General features: G+C 44.7%; 1 protein-coding gene across 1 annotated transcript; it reads right to left on the reverse strand.

Annotated features, from left to right (window-relative positions):
• Positions 1-10234: 10234 nt before the first annotated feature.
• On the reverse strand, positions 10235-12390 carry LOC119282168 (putative B3 domain-containing protein Os03g0621600). Its single transcript, XM_037562485.1, has 4 exons — positions 12274-12390; positions 11598-12045; positions 11332-11519; positions 10235-10492 (listed from the first exon to the last, which is right to left on the reverse strand). The coding sequence occupies exons 1-4, from the start codon at positions 12388-12390 to the stop codon at positions 10235-10237; spliced, it is 1011 nt and encodes a 336-aa protein (XP_037418382.1).
• Positions 12391-13990: the final 1600 nt, after the last annotated feature.

Consider the following 13990-nt stretch of genomic DNA (forward strand, 5'->3'; position numbering starts at 1 on the left):
CACCAGTTCACTAGCCTTGTCATTCAGAGCTATCTTATCATTCTTCAGACGGCTGACCTCCTTGTTAGCCGCATCGAGAGCAGCTTTCAGATTCGCGTTCTCCTCTTCAAGTTACACACTGAAGCCAGTTTTTCTTCCGCAAGCTTCGTTTTTTCCAAAGCCGCCTTCTGCGACTCGGAAAGGTCATGGTCCTTCTTCTTCAGAGCCTCCTTCATTTTATCTGTAAAATGACAATCGGATCAGAATCAAGAATGGGCAGAAAGTTAAAGACAGTCGTCAAGTTCTCACCAGCCATACCTTTTGCTTCGTCTTTTGCCTTCTGAAAGTTCTCCTGAACAAGCTTCAAGTCAAGGTCGAGTTGGATATGTTTGTTTTCCAATTTAGTATAGCAAGCGACAAGCTCGCAAGATTTCTGCGAAGGGTCAGCCGACAGACATCAAAGATAGGTTGCTTCCGAGTGACTAAGAGAAAAATCATAACATTTCTAAGACTACAGCCGAATCAAAATATTCAACAGTAGTCTCAGGGACTACACCCAGTGGGTACACTCAGCGTGCCCCCACTGGTTCTACCGACTTGGTCTGATCAGTCGGCCGAAAGAGACAAAGAGGTTATGATCCTAAAATTATAGCACTATAGCTAACTAGCAGCAGTCAGCCATGGTCTCATCATGATCTACTAAAAAAACACAGGTTCTTCAGACCTTAGTCGACTGCCAGCAGTCGACCATGGTCTCAGGGACTACACCCAGTGGGTGCACTCAGCGTGCCCCCACTGGTTCCAAGATTCCATTCGACATGGTCCGACCAGACCGAGTGAAGAAGTTAGAGTAAAGAAATTCAAAATACAAAGACTACGGTCGACTGCCAGCAGTCCACCATACTCTCGGGGAATATACCCAGTGGGTGCACTCGGCGTGCCCCCACCAATCCAAAAATTCAATCGACACACCCAGTGGGTGTACAGATACAAAGATCTTCGAAAAGAAAGTCTTGAGATAGCATATCCTAACAGAACAAGTGGTGACCAACTAACCTGGACGTTGCTCTGAAGGGCTGAGCTAGCATCATAGGCCGCTTGCCTGGCTTCCCGGATTGCCTTCACCTGCTCCATCATGATCCTCGCCTAGCATATAACCTCCTTAGCAGCACCCGCTTGGTCCTCTGGGACGTGGTGTGTGGCGAAAAGGGAGGGCGGGTCAGCAGTCGATGACGAAGGCCGAGCACTCGTCAGTGGCACAGCGAAGGACACGGAATTCCGAGTGATATTGCCACCCTCTTGAACCGATGTCTCAGGCACTGATGCAATCTGAGTAGTCTTGCCAGCCAGCGCCTTTCTATTCCTCCTCGGCCTCAGTGGAGCCTCGTCGTCATCATCAGGGAGATCAATGACATGAGGAGGAGCTACAGGAAAAACCCAAAGTTAAAAACGAAAGTACAATCGACCAAAAGTGAAACTACAGAAATCGTACCAAGGTTGGAGGTGACAGCGTCTTCCATTTCCTGGTCTTCATTCCTGGCGGAGGTCTCGGAGGTAGCAGCACTGCAGATTTCAGAAACCAGTCAGTTAGTCAATGAGTTGACCAAGAGTCTGTCCATGCTAAACGAGGAAACACAAGTTCTGTTGTTACCCGAAAATGGTGGGAATGGTCATTCTCATCTTGGGCAAGGCCTTCGGCGGCTTTGATGACGCCGCTCGCGGATGCTTCGGTGCTTTTTCAGTCGGCGCCGGAGAAGCCGTCCGAGGGTGTTTTGACGACTGCCCAACAGGCGCAGCCGCTTTGCCACGCTCGCTCACAGGGTCATGGGTAAGCTTGGACCGCCTTTCCGTGCGAGAAGGATCGACTTCCTCCTCCTCCTCTTCACTGGAGCCGTCATCATCCTCTTCCCCCTCACCATCAGATTGCCACTCCTCCTCACTTTCACCTCCGCTCGCCTCTCCCTCCTCGACCTGTTCTTGCGCCCCGTTGGGCATCGAGTACATCTCAGTAGTGGTCTAGAAGACAACAAACAAGACAAAAGTCAGTCGACTAATTTTAAGCACACGGAATGAAGAAAACAAGGTCACAGTCAGAGATGCAGAATCGGACCTTGTCTACTTCGTATGATTGGTCGAGTGGAGGAATCCTCCTGGCTCCTCGGGGTTGTCTTTGTTCCCTGTGATACTCGACAACCACCCCTCCAACGTAGTCTCTTCGACCTCCTCCGGGTGAATCCGAGTGGTGTCATCGAGACCCGACTACATCCACATCGGATGGTCACGAGTTTGGAGCGGTTGGATACGTCTCCTGAGGAAGACCTCTAACAAGTCCATACCAGTCACCCCGTCACGGACAAGCTGAACCACTCGACCAACCAACACTTTGACTTGTGCCTTCTCTTCTGGTGTCACTTTCAGAGAAGAAGGTTTTTCTGCTCGGTTCAGGGGGAAAGGGGGAAGACCTGTCGCCTGTCCTGGAGTCGGCTGGTCTTTGCAGTAGAACCAGGTCAACTGCCACCCACGGACTGAGTCAGGAAGAGTCATAGCTGGAAAACAACTTTTTCTTCTCATCTGGATTCCAAGACCCCCGCACATCTGAATCACTTGTGTCCTATCGTCACTCAACTTGGCTTTCTTAATCGACTGAGAATGACAAGTGAAAATGTGCTTGAAAAGGCCCCAATAAGGACGGCAACCCAAGAAATTCTCGCACAAAGACATCAAGGCAGCAAGGTACACGATGGAATTTGGAGTGAAGTGATGGAGTTGCGCTCCGAAAAAGTTCAAGAAACTCCAGAAAAAAGGATGAGGGGGCAGGGAGAATCCGCGGTCGACATGAGTGGCGATAAGAACACACTCACCCTCGAGAGGCTGCGGCTCGATCTCGTTCCCCAGGAGGCGCGCAGATTCATGAGGAATGAATCCCCCCTCGACCAGGTCATCAAGGTCTTCCTGACGAATCGCCGAGGGCATCTAGTCGCCCTGGATCCAGCCCCGCGGCAAGGCAGACCTCGAGGAAGATCCGTCCCGACCGGACTTCTTCGCCTTTGGCTGCGCCGTCGCCTTCTTCGCGCGCTCCAGGGCCGCCATCTTCTCCTTCACCATTGCCGCACACGAAGCCCGAACAGACCGACGGCACCGGGACGACAGCAGAGGTGGCAGAGGAATTCGAGAAGAAAGGGGAAAAGTGAAGGCGCACTGTTCAAAGGCCCTGGGCCAGCGGCTTATATGGAGTTGCTTCCGAGTGACTGACCTGTAGGCCCAGACGATCCTGTCAAATCCCACAATAGTCGCGCGTGTGATACGTGGTGAAAAGGTGGCACGGAGATCGAGGTGTCTCCGCCCTATCCCGTCCGATTATTGCGGCCTCCTCCGCCCCGCGCGCTTCCCAAAACTCAAATCCCGCAAAATCCGCTAGCAGCAGAACAACTTGTCAGATGGAGTATCTCCTCCACACCGTCACTCGAAGCTTTTCAAGTAAAGAAATTCACTCGACTGAAACCAAGAATGGATCAAGGCGACCGAAAAAGAAGTTGGTGTCGTTATTTAGGTTCATGGATTCAGAACAAGACATACTCATATCATGAAAAATGGGTCGGAAGAGTTCTCAACTCCTTCTCCACTCAAACCTCGATCCATTCGGGGGCTAATGATGAAGCTATGTACCTAGGGTAGGGTCATGGACCTGTCCAAACTATCCTCCCCAAGGACATCTCTAGAATGAACCACCTGTCAATCGACTCAGAAGTGTTTCACTCGACGAACTCGAAGACACTGGACCATGAAGCCAACCACTCGACGGCTAGAAGATATAAAGTCACTCTGCATGCAAATGGTCGGTCATTGAGTAGCTTTTATGGTCAGCATAGCACTTTATTTGTGGCATTATCAGTAATGCCCAATCTTAATGTACCTTAAACCCTACATAACTGAGGGCCGGAGGGGTCTGGCGAACTCTATATAAGCCATCCCCCTCCTCAGTGTAAAGGGTTCGCACCCAAGTAACTCATACACACATAATCCAGTCGACCGCCTCCGGGCTCCGAGACGTAGGGCTGTTACTTCCTCCGAGAAGGGCCTAAACTCGTAAATCTCTTGTGTATACAACTACTCCATAGCTAGGATCTTGCCTCTCCATTCCTACCCCCCATACACTACCGCCAGACTTAGAACCACGACACATAGAACCCTCGAACCCTCGACCCCTCGAACCCACGAACCCTCGACCCCTCGAACTCTCGAACCCTCGACGACCCTCGAACCCTCGACCCCTTCCCCCGTCCTCATGTCGAAGTTATCGGGGAGGGGTATATCGACCCCCCCCACCCTCATGTCAAAGTTATCGAGGAGGTGGTATATCGACAACGACATACCCTATAAAAAATAAGAAGAGGAAGAAGAAGGGAAAAAAGAGGAGAAGACGGAAGGAATAGAGAGAGGAGAAGATCGAAGAAAAAAAGAAGAAAAAAAGAGGAGAAGAAGAAAGGAATAGAAGAGAAGAAGAAGGGAATAGAAGAGAAGAAAAAAAAATATAATTCTTCTTCTCTTCTATTCCTTTCTTCTTCTCCTCTTTTTTTTCTTTTTTTCTCTTCTTATTTATTTCTCCTCTTCTTCTCCTTTCTTCCTCTCCTTCTTCCTCTTCTTATTTTCCTTTTTTTCTCTTCTTCTTTTTCTTCTAAATATGAATTGACAAAAAATACATATATATGACAAAAAAATTCATATACATATACACACATACACACATTTATACACATACACACATACATACACATATACATATAAATTGACAAAAACAATACATATATATATATGACAAAAAATTAAAAATATTGCAGGGCAGGGGCGGCGGCGCAGGCAAGGGGTAACGTTGCAGCGGCCGCGCGGCGGCAGCGTAGGGCAGGGGGCGCGGCGGCGACGGCGGCCAGTACAGGGAGGAGGAGGAGGGGATCGGTGTAGCGCTCATAGCGGGCTCGGACGTGGCGACGGCGACGAGAAGGCAGGGCCGGCGACGGCGACGAGGAGGCAGGGCTGACGACGAGGAGCAGGGCGTCGGCGTCGGGGCACGACGACGGCGACGAGGAGGCAGGGCCGGCGACGAGGAGCAGGGCGTCGGCGTCAGGGCGCAGGGCGACGACGATGAGGTGCGGGCGGCGACAGCGACAGCGACCGCGGGGCGGCGACGGCGAGCATGGGCAGCCTGGTGGCGTCGATGAGCTCGGCGTCCTCGGGGGGCAAATGCGCGATGAAACTGAAACTGAACCAATGCCCCCCTTTAGTCCCGGTTGGTGCCACCAACTGGGACCAAAGACCTCTTTTCAGCAGCCCAAAGGGCGGGAAGCAGAGGGCTTTGGTCCTGGTTGGTGGCACCAAACGAGACTAAAGGGGGGGGCATTGGTACCAGTTCGTAGCACGAACCGGGACAAATGCACCCCTTTAGTCCTGGTTGGTGCCACCAACCGGGACCAATGGGTCTTGCACAACGGTGTGGTGGTCGGAGTTTAGTCCCACCTCGCTAGCTGCGAGAGAGTTGCACTTGTTTATAAGGTGCGATGCGCCAACCCTCTCGAGCTCCTCTGTAAAGCGGGCTTTCGGGCCGAATCTGTCTCTATGTGCCTGTGGGCTTACCGGGCCTACTGCGGGCCTGAATCCTGGCCCATTGTTGGGTTTCTAGTCTTATTCAGGCCGTGGTGGCCATTTAGGTGACACTTTTTTTATTTTTTTGTTTTATTTTTTGCTTTGTTTATTTTATTTTGTTTCTACTTACAGTAAAATACTTACTAGTTTTTCAGTGATTCTTTTTGCTTTTAGGTAATAAAAATTATATGCTTTCTGTTAGTGTCATTTTTTTTCTAATTTGAATAGTTTAAATTTGAATTTTTGGAAATTTGTGTGAATCACTAGTTTTTGAATAGCTTCACTATAATAATAGATTTTTGAGTGATTCTTTTTCCTGCTATTTAATATTACTGTGTTTTATCATTATATTCAAAAACATATTTTGTTACTTTAGTTTCTAACAAAAAATTATTTATGATAATTCTTTTTGCTATTAAAGTTTCTAACAAAACATTTATTTATGAAAATTCTTTTTTTTTTCTTTTAATGTTTTGAGCAGAAAATACTTTGATAATTTTAGTTGCATAAATTTTATATAATTTTAGTTTCAATAATACTAGAGGTTTTGTAAAAGATTATTTTGTTTGTACTTATTTATTAAAGTTTATTTTGTTTCTACTTATTTATTTTCTTTTCTTTTTTGCTTCTTTTATTTATTTTATGAAAATTCTTTCTTTTTTGCTTTATTTATTTTATTTTGTTTCTACTTACTGTTGCTATTTTTATTTATTTTATTATAGTTTATTTATTTTAGTTTATTAAAGTTTATTTTGTTTCTACTTATTTATTAAAGTTTTTTTGTTTCTACTTATTTATTTTATTTTGTTTGTACTTATTTATTTTCTTTTCTTTTTTGCTTTTTTTATTTATTTTATGAAAAATCTTTTTTGCTTTTAATGTTTTACACACAAGAGCCCTCTCCCCTGGCTGGTTCATTGGTCCCGGTTCGTGGCTTGACCCGGTCCTAAAGACCTCCCTTCCATCCTGGCTTAGGCCACCAAGCGGGACCAATGATGGTGGGGCAGGAGCGAGGCCCATTGGTCCCGGTTCGTGCCACGAACCGGGACCAGAGGGGCCAGACGAACCGGGACCAATGGCCCCACGAGGCTCGGCAGGCTCCCTGGCCTCACGAACCGGGATCAATGGACCCATGGGTCCCGGTTCTTGACCGAACTGGGACTAATGGGCTAACCAGACCCGAACGTATGTCCTATTTTCTACTAGTGTCACTTTCAGTGCCCGCGCCAGTGTAGCTAGCGGCGACACTGATGTTAGGGCCGCGTCTTCTCCGAGACCTCCTATTTGACGACCTACATGCCGGAAAATGATGAAACGCACAGCCGCTCACGATATGAGCTCCCACCGCGTGTATTCTGAGCTGGCCCATGTGCGGGTTGGGCGCCATTTTTCGTTTTTCTTCTTTTGTTTTCGTTTTTTTTTGTTTTTTCTTACTTTGAGAACTGTTCACATATCTCAATTTTGATTCATTTCAGGATTTCAAAAACTGTTCATGAATTTCAAAATGTTCTGAATTTCAAAAACATATGGTCTTTCCTAATATGTTCATGAATTGGAAAAGAATGTTCGAGATTTCAAAAAAAATTCTTGAATTTTAAAAATTGTTCCGAATTCAGAAAATGTTCACGAACACAAAAAATGTTTGCCAGTACAAAAATTGTTCACAAATCTAAATAGAGTTTGTGAGTTTGAAAAATGTTCGTGATTGCCAAAAATGATAATGAATTCATAAAAAATGTTTGTGATTCCAAAAAATGTTCATCATTTTGAAAAAATTATAATTTTAAAAATGTTCACAAATTTGGAAAATGTTGGCAAATTTGAAGAATGTTCATGAATTCAAAAAATGTTCTTGATTTAGAAAAATATTTGTGAATCCAAAAAATATTTTTGAATTCAAATAAAATGTTCGCGAAACATGTTTGTGATTTAAAAAAAAGCGAATAACTGTACTTGTATTCTGAATTGCTTCTGATAGTTTTCATAAATTTTTGGCCCACAATTTGATGCAATTTTCTTAGCCTTATGAATTTAATAGTAATAACTTTGAACTATCCACTTCATTGATAGATTGATGCCAAATGTTCCGGAGAAGCTGTTGAAAATCTGGGTCATCAAGCCAATAGTTCTTAAATATGAATAAGTTTGACTTGGGTATAGAAATGCCTACTTGTATGATACATGGAGTGTGATCAGAAATGGTCTTGGCTAGGGAGATAGCCAAATTATTGGGGTATGAAAGGGTCCAAGCTTCTATGAAAAAAAACCCATTCCAAACTCTAAAGAAGAGAAATATCTTGCATCTTGCTCCATGTATAGTTTCTTCCTCTTAAAGGAATCTCTACCAAATCCAAGTGACTGATGGCTTCACTAAAGAGCATCATATCCTGTGTGTCCCACCGTCCCTTCTTTGTTCCTATTTTCAGGATATCTAATCCTCCCAATATGATTCAGTTATGATCATCTGGTATTGTAATGCTTTGAAACCAATCAATGAATTTTTTCTTGCTGACAGTGGCTATAAACATTGGTTAATATCCAGGAATCACCATTGTAGACTGAAGTAAATAAAATAGACAGGGAAAATTCTTGAAATATTTCCCTTATGAATATATTATCATTCTAGACAGAGGGAAGATATTCAAACTTATTAGCCTTCTAAGACAGAAGTTTTTTAGGTATCTCTGATCAAAGAAATCTCTTTTTGTTTCTTGAAGATAAAGGACAGCACAGCCTATTTCCCCATTCTTGTTAGATATTGCAGTCCACTTTTTATCAGAATTAATCCTTCTAATATTCGAATTTAGGATTTTCCAGTCCCTATTCATGACAATATCTATAGTACACACAATACGATACCCAGGTTGCGTGGGCAACCCCTTGCCTTCTGTCAGAGATCTGGCGGCTCCCAGTTCTGGCAATCTGTCATCTAGCTGCTCCCGGTTCTTCGTATTGGGACATCCATTTCGGTTGGATCTGGGTATGCGACCCTGTTCTAGTTCGACCGTTGGGCTGGTGACACCCCCTTCGTCGCGCGCTTCCCCGATCTCTTCTCCATCGCCGTTGACCCTCAGATCTCGGTTGAGAGGGCCCTTACTGACTTAGGGCGCCTCACCTTCCGTAGGCCATTTGGGCCTGGGGACTCTGCCGCGTGGCATGAGCTGCTCGACTGCGTCGTCCTTCACGAGCATGTGGTTGACCCTGGTCCTGACCTGGTTCGGTGGCATCTTGAGCCTTCGGGCCAATTCTCCACCAAGTCCCTTTACCAGGCCATTACCCCCTCCTCCACTCCTCCTCCCCTTACGACGGTGTGGTCCATCCGCCTGCCGCTGAAGATTCGGATCTTCATGTGGCAATGGATTCGCGGGCGGACCCTGTCTGGGGTGGAGGTCCGCAAGCGCAACGGCCCCGAATCTGGCCTCTGCCCCCTCTGCGGTGTCCCCGAAGACTCGAATCACCATCTTCTTCTCTTGCGTGTCCGCTCAATTTGTTTGGAGCTGCTTTAGAGAGGTGGTTGGTGGTAACTGGTGTCACACCAACTTCCCCGACCTATTCGCCGAACTCCAGAACTCCCCCCCTGCCTTGTCGCCACATTAGGTGGCTTGATATTGGAGCCCTCGCTTGGACCCTCTGGACGATCCGCAATAAACTTGTGATTCAACGCATTCCTCTTCGACGGGCTACTGACGCTCTCTTCAAATTGTCTGGTCTGGCGGCCGCTTAGCCGCCCCCAGGATCGAGACGCCATCTCTGCCTTCATCGCCGACCTTCGCTCCATGGTTGTCCGCTTGTCGCCGCCGCCATCTCCGCCTCCGCCGGAACCTGATTAGAGGCCGGCCTTCTCCGGCCGCCGGCCTTTCCTTTTTTGTTTTTTTGGGCTTGTTGAGTTGTGCCGTCAGCAGAACCTTTTGTACCTCTTGTTGTGCGACTTGGTGTGTGTGTGTGTGTGTGTGTGTGTGTGTGTGTGTGTGTTGGGGACTAGTGCTTGTATGTGTGCTCTGTGGCGGTTTGCTTTATATATAAAGCGGGGCGAAAGCCTTTTTCGGTACAATACCTAGGTATATCCTAGGCACTGCAACCAACAACAAAAGTGAGCAACTGGCCATAATGTAACTCTGCCCTGACATAACCCGCAGTACATCCACGCAATAACCTCTAAACATAATATTGTCCTATCTGCCATTACACTTCATCCACTTAAACATAAGGTAAACATAAGGTCTTAAGAGTATTACATCCATGATAACACAAAAGGCAGCTGAAACTAACTGGACTTGAACTTTATTATGAACTCCGAGCTCTTTCTTCAGTATATTGTCAGGGCTCCACTCTTCCGGCCTTACCCGAAACTCCTTTTGCTACTTCTGTTTCTTGAATCATGTGGCCAGCTTTTCTTCAGATGCACATTTCCTGGCGAGAGAGTACAGTGAGATAGAGAGATGATGCAATGGATTGCAGACCAAACATAATTAGTTTTGAGCTCATAACTACTAAATTATTCCAGGGAATTGCTGATACCCACAATGTTTTGGCAAACAATTCTTGGTTTACAACAATGCTTGATGCAGTAATTCACCATATCAAAAGTTAGTACCAATGGTAGGAAGTATGCCAAACTTCACCTCTTGTAAAGGGATTTGCGAATGATATGGACATTCATCACATACTTCTTCTTGTTCCTCAGTAGCTCAAAGAGGCAGACATCTCCCAGCTTCAAGTTGTTGTCACGCGCAAAATGCTTCCACCCTCTCAAAAGCCTTTTGGCTTTGCTTTTCTTAACACGACACCGCACCTCCCACTTCTTGCCATGATGCTGAAGGGTCAGCATTTGTTCCTCAAATGGAAGGTATACTTCAGCATATTTTCTTGATATTTCCTGATAAAGGGAGAAATGATCTTTAGTATTGCTAATTCGAGCAAATAGCATGGTGTAGTGGACTATCTACACGTCCATGATACTAACATTTTGTAGTCTAGTATCAATGTTCATTAAAAAAGTAAACCAAAGTTGTAACACCCAGCTTACATGAAAGGCGTAGCGATAAGAGTTTACTGGGGTTGCTAACCTATAAAATTGAGCAGCATATCACCTGTAAATTTGACACCGTAAAGTTTCTTTAATATCCTAATGTTTTTTTTCAAGAAAACGCAAATATTACCTTTTGATCCGTTGATAGAAAAAAGATTAACATCCGTACAGGCCCAAGACTAGGCCGAAATAACGAACCACTCAACTCAATTACTCAAGACTACGACCAGCTTCTACTAGGCACACACTACAACAGACACCACCAAACAAACACACAAACACACAGACGCCAATCCCGCCACAGGAAGAGGGCAAAGTACCGCTAGCGCTACGGAGAAGATAGAATAAGCAGAATACTAATGGGGTAAGACAAACATATATTGTTTTGGGTAAGACAAACTTCAATCTGCTCCAGGTACAATTTTCTATCCCAATGGTTACATGACTCCAATACAAACTCAATCAATATGCAGAATAAACTAAGAACATTTGGGTGGACAAACATTATTTTTGTAAGTCAGGCGCAAAGATAAAAAGCCAGCTTGCCAAAGGCAGCACAACTAACGTACAGTATCCGTTTGACAACAGAGATTTTACTCCCACCGTTCCGATTTACTCGTTGTGGTTTGAGTTCAAATTTGAACTAAAACCACGGTGAGTAAATCGGAACGGAGAGAGTAACTCACAAGGACATGCAGTGTTCCGTAAATACTGCTCTTCCTTATGACACACCCATAAATGGGGATTTCGGAATTCATAGCTCGGATTTTTTCTTTAAGTTGCTTCTTCTGCACCCGATTTAGATTCAAGAGGGTGCCATTTGCGAGGATACAACCTGGCAGGAAATCATCATCTTCTGAAGATGAAATACCTCCTAAACAAAGAAAATAAAGTCATATATGAAGTTCTATGGGGCATAACATATGGCAGGTTTGACATTGTGAATTATAACCTGCTGAATCTGAAGCAGAGCTCGACGAGCTGACATTGATGATATCATTCCCCTGCCTTGAGGTATCCTTGCTTGGCCTAATCTGTCTTCCACTTTGTGGAAATTTCATGGGAAGATCATGACAAGTGTTTACAATGCCAGCAGTGTTTCCCCACCAGTCTTTACCAGGAGCAGCATTTTTCTTGAGATTGCACGCTTGAATTTTCTCGCAACCGCTCGGCCCAAAGATCAAAACCTTCAGTTGAGAGTGGCCATCATACTTGAACACAAGAAAGTCCCCCGTTCTCAAGTTATGGGCACGAGCAAACGCCTTCCATCCCGAATCAAGGACTAGTTTCTCCAAATTCTTGGTAATCTGAACATCAAAAGTGTAACCATGGCGTGATGCTAGCTTAATAGTTCGTCCTGTTTGCCCCCTGAAATGTTGGACAAACCTATCTGGTATGACCTGTAGGAAACAAGGTGAAGCACACTATGTCAGGAGACACTGAAACTTTCTGCTATATTTCAGATGTGAAACAGAGTTGCCCAGATCTGACCGAATTAAGTAATACAGTTTCACTCCAAGAGGTTCCCTTTTTGCTTCCATAGAAAGCTAGAACATAATCCACTTGAAAATAAAAGTACCCTAGGAGGCCAGAACAGAGTCGAACTGAAAATAGCCAATGAAAATTACCATTCTCTCATGGAAGTCGCCAATCATAACCTTGAAGAAATGCTTATCTTGCTCGCCTGTGTGGTTCCAATAGCGATGTTCATCCAGCTCCTTGCGTTTCTTCCATGGCTTGCTCATCTCCTAACCACGGAATGGATCTACAACAAAAACGAATCGTGAATAAATATTTTAGGTAAAAATGTAACAACTCAAAGTTGAAGAAAACATTTCGGGAAATAGAGGAAATTGGAGCTAACAGGGAGAAGGTAAAACAAAGAGCTTCTCTATTTTATAGGGCTTGCAGTATTTCAGAGGGAGGGAGATAAAAGTTGAATCATACCAGTGATTATCGGAGATTCAGAGAGAGAGAGAGAGAGACAGGGAGGGAGGGAGACTGGAGGACGTTAAGAGTGGAGAAAGCCATACATCAGAGATTAGGCAAGTAGATGATCCAGCGCCTCTCCGACTTCTAGATGCCTACTACTACTAGTAGGTGTGCCTGTAAGAGGCGACAAGACTTGACAAGGGAGGGATGCCTTGGGGAGAGTGCATGAGGGGGTGACCGGATGAGGTTGCGTGTGGGCATCCTTTTATAATTCAGAATTTTTATGTTAAATATTTGAATATTTTAAAATAATAAATAACTAGTTTTGAGGTTGCGTAGTAAGTTATTTCATTTGTAAGTACAATATTTATAACACGCGAATATTTGAAAGTTATTTTTATTTCTGGGATTATAATTTAAATACTCTCTACAGATTTATATAAAAAACGACGAGTGCAAAATGCGCCGCACAGAATGCAGTTTATTTCAGTTCGCGTCTTTGTTCTAATATATTAAGAGGTAATTATTCATTTTAGACATCAACGTGTGTAGGTGGCCGTGGTTGAAAGAGGAATGCTATACCGAGGATAGTGTACGGATGATTTATGGACGACGTGTCGCCGGAGTCTTTCATCATGTCCGCTATGTACAGGATGACCATTGGATCGGCTGTCGTTGAAGAATCGTCCCGTGAATTGTCGTCCACAAAGGAGTTCCAGGTTCGAAACCTGGTGCCCACACTATTTCGTCTTAATTTTCGGTTTGTATTGACATGCGGAACACACCAAGAGTTTGCATTTTTTCACAAATAAAACAAAGTAGTTTTTTTTTTGGTAAAAACGCGCTGGGCCGAGCATCAACTATCACTCACATTGGAGCGGTCCATTTCGTTGGATTGACCTTGTTTGATAGCTGATTTTTGGTTGGATCTGCCTCTTCGGGTCTTTTTATGTTGGTATAGATATGTACAGAGTTGATCGCTAAAAAAATTGTGGGACCAAAGTAAACCAGCTAGAAATCAATTTGTCATGTGTTATTGGGCCGTGAATCTTGTTGGGCCATACACACGATAAGACAAACTGAGGCACAACCATAATCATCGAACAAGGGGACCTCCTTTTGGGTGCTCAGTTGGGCCGGCCCATAAAACGCGAACGCAGCGAACTTACAGCATGGAAAAAAACCGCAAAACAATTAGCTTATACAAGATTCAAACTCGCACCATTGGACTCCCATACAAGTCTTGCTAACCACTCAGGCTACTCAATTGCATTGACTGAAAACAGCGCAAAAGAATATAAGAACTACTGTGGATGCACTATTTATACTATATCTCTAAGATTTTGGAATTATTTGGAAAAACTTAAATTTAAAAAAGCTCAGTGGTTTTGGAAAAAGTTCATAGGTTTTGAA

The sequence above is a fragment of the Triticum dicoccoides genome, chromosome 3B, assembly GCF_002162155.2.
Source record: "Triticum dicoccoides isolate Atlit2015 ecotype Zavitan chromosome 3B, WEW_v2.0, whole genome shotgun sequence".
In the NCBI taxonomy this organism is placed as follows: domain Eukaryota; kingdom Viridiplantae; phylum Streptophyta; class Magnoliopsida; order Poales; family Poaceae; genus Triticum; species Triticum dicoccoides.